The 10444-nt window shown below is 36.0% G+C and overlaps 1 protein-coding gene across 1 annotated transcript; it reads right to left on the bottom strand.

Moving 5' to 3' along the window:
- Positions 1-631: 631 nt before the first annotated feature.
- LOC144449506 (vitamin D3 hydroxylase-associated protein-like) lies at positions 632-10243 on the bottom strand. The gene is made up of 15 exons (XM_078140051.1): positions 10025-10243; positions 9593-9706; positions 9042-9098; positions 8525-8614; positions 7496-7629; positions 7053-7259; positions 6331-6371; positions 5773-5897; positions 5115-5240; positions 4600-4709; positions 3682-3772; positions 3150-3236; positions 2350-2461; positions 1821-1963; positions 632-1308 (listed from the first exon to the last, which is right to left on the bottom strand). The coding sequence occupies exons 1-15, from the start codon at positions 10241-10243 to the stop codon at positions 1192-1194; spliced, it is 1773 nt and encodes a 590-aa protein (XP_077996177.1). The 3' UTR covers positions 632-1191.
- Between the last annotated feature and the right edge of the window lie 201 nt (positions 10244-10444).

Below are 10444 nucleotides of genomic sequence, written 5' to 3'. Positions count from 1 at the left end.
CAGCTTTGATTGGATATTGATTATTTGTACGGAAAGAAACAAGATGCTATATCTTACCTTGATTGGATGTTAGTAAAGATAATTGTATTGATAGAAACCAGGTGCTACTTTGAGGTTTACAAATCACAGCCGTATGTTTCGTTGGATGAAGCTTTATCTCTTTTCAATGTGATTTGGCACATGAAACTTTATAGACTGCTGTTCAACCTGCGATTGGTCAGAGGTTAACAGGAGACAAGTTGTTAACCTCTTGGGGGGGGGGGGGGTAAAAAACCTGTTTCCTGGTAGCACGACTTCTTAACAATGAAATATTAAAAAACCAAAGAGTAGCTGGCTTGACAGAAACACATGCCTCTAAGAGCAAAGTAGGAAAGGGAGATTTGGCGGATAGACATTTGCTTTTACCGGCGAAACGACGAAGGTGTTTGTAAATACGGACAACCATCCTAGATTTGGTGGTCAATTTACCAAAATATGGAAAAAATTCTGCCCAAAGACATCACTGACTCTACGTATATTAGCTAAACAATACTTCGGCGATGTATATGGTCAACTTGTGCTACAAATTCAACATTTTTACTTACTTACGACACAAACCTTGTTAAAGTCATCCATTTTTATTACACCTTACAGAAGATTGGCTTGAATCGGTGAATACAATTTCTAAATGTGTAATTTTGTGTTATCGATTACCGTTGTCATTGACTGTTTTCCACATCATGACTTTCAACATTGTCATGAGTCCGAGCAAAGATGTTATCATACAATGTACCATATTTACCAGATATTGTGAAACACTTTACAAGGTTCATTCTGATTGGTTTGAAAACAAAGGAATCAAACACATCTGTTGGTTGTATTGTTAATGAGTGATTAAGTATATGTATATTTTCCAATCAGTGGCAACCTTGAATATTAGGGTCACATCGCCCCACATTTAGTAATAGTACCTACCAAATTAAACGTGCCACTGAGCTGCATGTGTTTCATTTTTCAAACAATTATTCTATGGACAAAATCTGTCACTGTCAAGCCAGTTTGATGTCACTGAAGTGTTAACTTGCATGAAATAAATTCCAAATTAAGCACTAAAAATGTTCGTCAATCAAGACACAGTGTTATTTGGGTAATTCTTATTTTGAGCTCAAATCTTTAACAGACACTCAAATCCATATGAAAGACACTACTAGACTAATACTGTTTGACGGCTGTTTCTATTTCCTTCATCAGTCTGAGACATAATTCTTCTCTCCATGGCAATGCCACACATTGTACACCAACTGGTAGTCCAACCGAACCAGTACAGGCCTGAAAAACAAATTCATGTCATTTAACACAAGTAATGCATTGGAGAATTCGCCTCGGGACAACTTGTCTGAAAATGTGATTGTTTTTCAGTTCTTTTCATCGGTGAACAGCTTTTGATGCAGCTGTCGTCCGATCTGACACGCCTGTCTGGGTCAAGTGTCTCTGTAACCAGTGTCTCTGTAACCGGTTGACAAATACGATGCATGACGTCACTATCTAAGCTCATATCCATCCCCTGTTCTGACCACCATGATGTTGGCTTATTTGCATAATGTCAAAGTTCATTTGGGAAAAGTCTTTTGTGTGATCCTGTACATTTCTGTTCAGAAACAAACTTTAGTTTTGCTTGAGTATGTTTATATTAGTTACAAAACCCGGCATTATACAAACAATTATACTGAATTCAAAATAACCTTAACCACATGAATTGATATTTTGAAAATAATATTAATAGATGTATATATATACATTAATTTTGGAGATTACACTGTATCACACAGGAAGAGGATTACCTCTTTAGCCATTTGGTCATATGTATCCTCTACCACAAAATGGCTCTCAAGATTGTCTTCGTCTTCCTTGGTTACATTGGTTACCTTGATAACACCAGCTGGAAAATCTATCATATTATACAGTCCAGTTGTACCACCAAGAACTGTTAAAATATAATTTCCACAGTGTGTTAATAATGACAAAAGGCGTCTCAAAATGGACGCCATCTTGTGATTGTAAATTGAAGTCCTCTGAAATAGTTCTTGGTATGTAGGAAGACTTTAATAGTAGTACAATTAAAATACAGGTAATTAAAAATGAATAACGATATAGTTGGTATTGTTCTTGTGAGGTAAGGATAAACAAAGTTACGAGAGTTGAAAGTTTCAACAAAGTAACTGGTCTTTACTTAAACAATTATTGTTCTTCGATCCATTTTCAGTGTGTATCGTATATCATGATTCCTTCGGTGTTCTTATACTTAAAATGATCTTCAAGAGACAGCATTGCAGTTACACATAAACGCTATTGCTCTAGGTAAATACATACACATTAATTTTGCAGCAAAATCATTACTGGGAGCTGTTATTCCAAATCCTGGACAAACAAGACCATCAAGTTTAGCATCCTCCCATGTCTTCACAAACTTGGCCACATAGTCCTGAAATGACAGTTCCAAAATGACAATTCTAATTTTTATACACGTATTCACTCTGTCCAATTCTGATATTTTCAAACCTGTATTGCATATAGTTATTCAGATCCCCTAATATATCAAAACATGTTCAACCAACTGTCTTCTATGACCTAAGGTTATGTAAAAGAAAATAATTAATCATTTGGATTTCATCTCACCTTACAAAACATATACTGTAACAAATATTACAGAATATTTAAGCTGCTATGCGCCCGGGGACCAACTCCCCTGAAAATCAAGTTTGTCAACGTTTGGCATATGAAAGGTTGATCCTGGTTATTTTGCAATACTAAAAGAAAATTGGGTTTCATTGTCTTGTTTTCAAGAAAATCGACAATGTTTTACTCTCCAAATAGATTTAAGCAGTATTCGGCGGCCATATTGGATTAGGCAGCCATATTGGATTCTAAAATGTCTTCATATTGGTATATCATTTTGACTGTTATTTCAAATATTTGTATGAGGACCCCTGATTCTTCGTCTTGGTGTAAACTTCAATTGGGTTAAAATGTCAAAGAACAAATCGACAGCAAAAAGTTTAAGATTTTTGATTTGATGTTAACAACATGTAATCCCAAGTGGAACATGCCATGTATGCATAATAACAAATATGTGAAGTGTTAATGTTCTGGTAAACGTCACTGGTACTTACATCTTTCTTTGCATAATTAGCGAATAGTTCCTGTGTTGTCTTAATTCCATTTACTACGTCATCAAGAAATCCTTTCATCCTGCAGGACTTAAACAGAAAAATATACCTTTTAAGCTACCATATTAAGTATACAAACTATTTTGATGACACAGTCCCTCCTAAAAAGTCGTACAATCATTAAATATTCACTACCTATAGGTGGAGGTGAGAAAAAAACCATCACAGACAGGCAGACATACAAGGAAACCTCAATATTTTCGATCGCGCGATAAGAATTTAAACTCTCATCATGTCGTGTGGGGGCGCTCAGACGTGTACGGTTCACTCTTTACATCAACTGAACCTCGACCTGCAAACTGCTGTGCGATATTTCATATTTGGACAAAGATATTCCATATTTGGTCGTAAGATACTGAAGTTATTGCACATTCAATTCCTTCTCAGTAAGTTACAAGGGAATGTAATTCTATGGCGTATCGGACACGGACAGTGTGAAGCTTTTTTCCAGTTATTGCTGTGTACTTAAACTTACCCTAAACGGTAGCAATAAACGTTGTGCCAGTGATGGATCGGCAGTGCAAGCAATTTGGGTTCCAAGATGTTTATCTGTCTTTTCTCCTTGCCTATGAAAAATATTTCGTTTCATAATCATATGAGCCACATGTACTTGGAATGGAAAAAATTACTGATAAATACAATATATATTACTTTTTAATAAATGAACTATGTACATTTGTATATACTTTGTAAACACAGATTGTATTTTGAAAAAAAACCCACATTAGATCAAGTGTTCCTTGTGATAAACTTTCTCCATTGCTAATGCTAGTTCAAACCATTTCATTGAAGTTATGTAGGCCTGAACATTAAGTTTATTTCCCACAATGCGTTGTACTTGTTTAAAAGGGAAAGATAAAAGTTGGGACATGCCATTTAATTTGGTCAAATCAAAGTGGGACTGGTTATTTACTCGTTCTTAATTGTTTATAGCCTTGATTTAAACTGTCACCAGCTGCAACCTGAACGTTTTCTGAAACTGTTTTGTTGCATATAATTTACCTATTCGTAAAATCGTACAGCCTGCACAGTATTACCAGTCGGTAAATGTATTTGTGTAGCCGTACACATCATATGGTACGACAAATCTAATCAAATTGATTTCAGATCCGCACCTAAAAACCAGCGCACACGATTTCAAACTGTAGTTGCATTAATTCTGGATACAATTTACCCCTAATTAACATATACAATGTCTAATTATTGGTATTTTAACAATTTTCTGTCAATGTGTTGTTGGCTGTCTGACAAAAAAATGACACTCCAGTTATAGCTACGGCAGGTTAAGGCTAAATGTCAAACTACTGATAAATTAATGAATGCTGAAGTCAATATAAGTATGCGAGAACATTTCTACATAATAATAGTAATTCAGTTTGATTAAAATACTTACAAATGTGAAAACCAAAGTCTGTTGCCATCTGCATGCAGTAGACGAAATACATGACGTCCAGCTGTTTCATCACCATTATCGCTCAATAGAGGCACTTTAAATGGTATTAACTGTTGATAAAACATCCAGAAAGCTGATTGGATCACATTCCATTACCTTTCATAGTTTGTTTAATCCCCGAAAGGGGCATGTAGCCACGTGTGGTCATGATGTCAGTGAGAGTATCCAGCTGACGTGATGATATCCATATTTAGTATATATTTGCATAATTTTGACCCAAAACTTAACCATTAACCCAATTCTATATAATTTTCACGAAAAATACATTTCTCTCTCACTCTCTCTCTCTCTCTCCCCCCCCTCTCTCTCTCTCTCTCTCTCTCTCTCTCTCTCTCTCTCTCTCTCTCTCTCTCTCTCTCTCTCTCTCAAAACTTTGCATTCATGGTAATAATAATTTACATTACTGTGAATGATACTTACAAAAATAATGATTCGGATTTCAGCAGATTATATACCTTATGTCCGGCTTTCCTGAGAGCTTCTACTGCCATGGTAACGGCACGTCTACAGGATGGCACTGGAGTAAAGTAACCATCATCCTCATAATAACCAATGGTAAGAGGTGTCGTGTCTGAATATATCTGAAATACACACTGCCTTATTTGTTTTTCAATATCAAAAGACACGCTGCTCAATTATGGGACATTGACAATATTGCCTGTATGCAGTACAATGATACACCGTAAAAGGTCCCTCTTGTTTGCTTGCTAGGAACAAATCGCTTGCAAGCAGATTACAATATATCAAAATGCAATACAAAGGGGAACACCTCTCCAGGGAATAAAGGCATTTTTATATATTATGTGTTCTGGAGAGTCATTTCATGATTTTATATCACCCAGAATACTTGCCATTTCAGAGAAACATCAAGATGATTTTGTGCCTTTATAGGGTATCTTTGCTTTGGTCGATTGCATGATGGGAAGGTGTAGAAATAGATCATGGTAGTACAAAAACATCACTCATGAATATTAATTGTTAAACCATATATACCACTCATGAATATTCATTGTTCGACCATATATTCATTGTTCTTGTTTTGAAAAACTTATCTTCAATCAAAATGGATATATTCCGGTCTCAAATCAAGTCAAATAGGTTTACTTCGTTTACCTCCTCATTAAAAGGCAAAGGTACAATGCCACAGTCTAAATTATACATTTCAGGTTGTAGTAAAGCCTTCATTGCAAGTACCAGGGTATCAACATCACGAGCCATTGGACCATTAACTCCAGGCACTGTGAAAAATGATTCGAAAAACTAAATATACTCTGCTATTTGTCACAGCTATCAACCATTATGTGCAAATGGTTTACAATTTGGTCTAAATTATAAGTAAATATGGCCAATACTATCACCAGTATGATGTTGCAATTTCATAACCAAAATGAAATGTTGTTAATGCATGAACAGAGACCTGTTCAACCTATGTTTTCATAGACCTCTCCATTACCTTTACCTACACACACCCCAAAGTGATAAAGACTTTAACATGGTATATAAATTTTTCTTGTGATTGTTTTTTGAAGTTTTACTTGAAAAATTAAAATTAATACAGAATAACCAAAAGACATTAAACATTATTGTGTTTTTCAACTGTAGTATTGACTACACAGGTTATATTGACTACTAAGAAAACAACATCATATTGCTAGGTATATAACTACTTACCTCCTTTCTGACCAGGGACAACAGTTGGTTCGCCTTTCCCACTGTAGGATATAACAATGTAATAGTCAGATGACACAACACTATCAACAATCATATAGACGTTAAATGAATATCAGTGTTCACTGAGCCATTCACAACTGTCACATAAATTTTACGATTTAAATCACAAAAACTGGCTCCACAAAAATCTTCCAAACATTGCTACATTTTATCATCTTGCTCAAATTTTAATATAATTGCTACATTGTGTCGTCTTACCCGACAACAATCTCTGTTGGTAAGATTTTTGTTGAGCCCAACGCGAAAACGTAGCACTGTTGTTTTTTTGTGGAGTCGGATGATAAACCCTAGCAGTGTTCGTTAGATTTTTGTGGACCAGACGATAAAGTGTAGCACTGTTGGCAAGATTTTTTGTTGTTGAGCCCTTCGATAAACTCTAGCAGTGTTCGTTAGATTTTTGTGGAGCCAGACGATAAAGTGTAGCACTGTTGGCAAGATTTTTGTTGAGCCAGACGACGTTTGTTTCAGGTTTCGTCATTTCTATCGTAAAATTTAAGTTTCCACTATCTCAATTTGAATCATGTAATGTCTTGTAAAACATAAACACACACTTTGCATGAGAATATGAAAACACCATCTTCAGAGCTCCCTGTAGCGTTACTTCGGATGTTTTAGGGGTTCACAGTAAGTTACACGACATGTCTCACACACCCCCTTTATACCTGAGTCTCCTATGAGTTGGTTTTAATGAACATATCCCACAAAAGTGAGCTGGAACACGAACACTTCCTGCAATGTCAGACCCTAAACCAAGAAGAGATCCATTCATTCCAATCAGAGCACCTTCTCCTCCAGACGAACCACCTGGAGATCTCTCACAATCATAGGGATTGAATGTTTCTCCATATATGGGATTGCTACAGGAAAAACTGTCAAAGGAAATAACAATTTTAATTATTGAGCAAGAGGAAATGTGTACGTGGCAATAAAATAAAAGTGACACATTCCATTTATGTATGAAGAGTAGCAGAACACCAACACTATGGGTGTAGTTAACTCGCAAGGACCCCAACTGAACAGTGAATGAGGAACAAGTTTCAAGTAAGTCATTAGCCTGGACACAGTCTGTGGTAGTTTTGTTCACATTAATGGTGACGTCACTAACCTGAACATAGTCTGTGGTAGATTTGTTCTCATGAATGGTATAGCGCCTTGACTTTTCAACATCTTGATCAACACATGGTCAGCTTCGGCTATTTTACCAATGTACTTGGCCATACCAAAGTTGCAATCATATCCCTGCATGTGAATACAGTAAAGCTGGCTTGAACTATAAAGATCTTTAAATACGGCTTATCTCGTTGAATACATAAGGCGAGGTATGGCGTTGACATCGTTTATTATACCACAGGCAAGTAAATTGTTGAATGTGTCGAACAAAATCTACTGGATATATACCCTCATCGATCTACGTCATGGCAATGTGCATCTACGTCATTTCTTCTGTGGTGCTCAAATATGATGCAAACCACCCAAAGTCGACATTACTCTCGAATTTTCATACCTGTGCAAGTATAATAATGATATCATTCTGCAATACATTTTTATATCAACTATACTGGAAAATACTCATGACCAGAGCGGTTTGTCATTTGTCGTCGACTTGAAGAGACAAAGTACCCTTAGGTCACTCGTATCTTCCTTGGCTGAACGAAGAAAAATATTGGGGAATAATACTAGTGACATAGTGTATTGTATTATGTTATGGTATAAATCCTGTCCTAGAGATTACATTCACATCATATTTCATATCATCCTATATCATATATAATCATATCATATACCATGTAGTATCATACATCACATCACATCACATCACATCACACCACATCACATCACATCGCATCGCATCACATGCGTATGATATGATATGATATGATATGATATGATATGATATGATATGATATGATATGATATGATATGACATGATATCATATCATATATCATATCATATCATATCATATCATATATCATCATATATCATATCATATCATATCATATCATATCATATCAATAACATACGTCTTCGATGAAATTCTTGTGAAATCACCAATTAATTAACTGGCACTTTCGTCGACATATTAATGACAAATACGTCCATTATGTATTACATGTTATTGTGTATCTGCCTTACCTCGACTGCTAGACTTTCTTTCACACTGAATGGAATACCAAACAAAATTCCACTTTTGACGTCACGACCGTCTAGTTCCTTGGCCCATTTCTATTAGTATTCAATACATAGACTTTATTTAAATTTGTGAACAGTACTCGAGTCTTTATGCTCATAGGAAATATGCATAGATAGAATACAGTATGACGTCATTGACCTTTGTGTAAATAATGCAGTTGTGTGCCTAACTGCATTACATGATTTTACTAATCATCATTGTTTATTTGACTAATCATCACTACTTATTTTACTAATCTCCACCCACGAGGGTCTATGATTTTACCAACTAGTTGTGCTTTATCATTCAGCGGCTGTTATTATAGCCAAACCTGTAACCCATACTTTACTACGGGGCATGCACAACATAACTATTTAGTCATGTATTGCCTGTTACCTGTACATCATTGCTTTTAACTCAATAGACCACAAACAACTAAGAGGTCATAGGTCATAGGTTATGACCTACGTTACCACTCACCTCAGCTTCCATGATAGGTTCAGTGACACAGTTTAATTGGTCAGTACATTCCAGTGCCTAAATATAGTAATATATAGTAAAATGCATCATAACCCTTGGTATTTCATATATAATGGTACTAGTTTACTAATGCATGTACACCCTTTAAAGTGTTTAATATGATATTTCTCACGCTGTATGTGACGTATACGGTGACTGTGTTTTTTCTTTGAGTGCAGGCCTGAATTTACGGTCCACTAAATAGTTACAATGGACTTTGTTCATGAACCATTCATCACACCAATCAAACAAAACCCAAAACAACAACACCACAAAAAGTTTAACATAGTCTTTCTTTCATTCAGTGTAAGACTTCATGGTCAATCCACCGCATAACAAGGTGATAAGAGTATTCCATTTGTACATCATGATTTATCATGATGTTTTAAAATGTATTTGATAAAATATTGTCCAAGACAAATTTTCCACAAGTTTGTTGACTTTTGTTGACAGTCGTTATGTACATTTCTGACTTACCTTATAGCTTTATACGTACTAGTGCTGTTACTGACCTTTGCTTGGTAGGCATGCAGTACCTGGACAGCGGTAAACGTCCCAGATTTTATTTCCTGAATCAGTTCCACAATTGGCATACCAATTATTTGTTGTCTTAACGATAAAACTTTCTGAAAAATAGAAACGAGAGTAAACCTTGCTGGGTAACATTTACCCATTGAAATATGATGTTGCAGTTGCCTTTCAATTTATTCATATTCTGTTCTGTTTGCATCTGTATCCTTCATCGATCCATGGCCATACATTGTTTTGGGGGGTGTCTAAAGTCTACACTTGGTACACTGCATGTACTGTCAGGCTAACTGGAAATGGATGATACTATATCAATTAACACTCAAACATCGAATTATTGTTGTGATCCTTGAGTATTTCAGACACATACTACAGACCACTAAAATACCCTTGTATCTTGGAAGAGGGTCTTTTACCGTGTCATCTGTGTGTAGTTTCTCAGCAAGTGTTATCTTCTTATCTTCTGCTGCATGTCGTCTGGTGACCGCTGCGTCTTTAAATACCAGTCTAATTTTCTGTCGATCTGCTGCTCTTTTTCCGATGTACGCACCTCCAACTACCACCATAAGTATTGCTATCACATTTTGCTTTCCCCATGTTTCAAACAGCTCCTTTATCCATGTTAGTAATGACATCGTTCACTGTTGTATTGATGATGACTTACTGCCCTTGCACCGGTGATATGACGTTATCCAGCCTCTTGTCGTTGAGGGCATAACCCCAGCTGAGTCTGGGAAATACGATGTCACCTATATTGAGGAGCAAAATGGCCGCTGACGAGATCAGGGACAGTCACTAATTGGACAAATATGATGCTGAATTTTCATTTTCATCAA

The sequence above is a fragment of the Glandiceps talaboti genome, chromosome 18 (genome assembly GCF_964340395.1).
Source record: "Glandiceps talaboti chromosome 18, keGlaTala1.1, whole genome shotgun sequence".
NCBI lineage: Eukaryota > Metazoa > Hemichordata > Enteropneusta > Spengelidae > Glandiceps > Glandiceps talaboti.
This window is presented reverse-complemented; position numbering and strand designations above follow the sequence as displayed.

Coding starts and splice junctions, on each gene's coding strand:
- LOC144449506 (XM_078140051.1), bottom strand. CDS start 10,243: ATGTCATTACTAACATGGATAAAGGAGCTGTTTGAAACATGGGGAAAG. Junction 7,260..7,495: donor CTACCACAGACTATGTTCAG/GTTAGTGACGTC, acceptor TTCCTTTGACAG/TTTTTCCTGTAGCAATCCCA. Junction 3,237..3,681: donor GTTTATTGCTACCGTTTAGG/GTAAGTTTAAGT, acceptor TTTCTGTTTAAG/TCCTGCAGGATGAAAGGATT.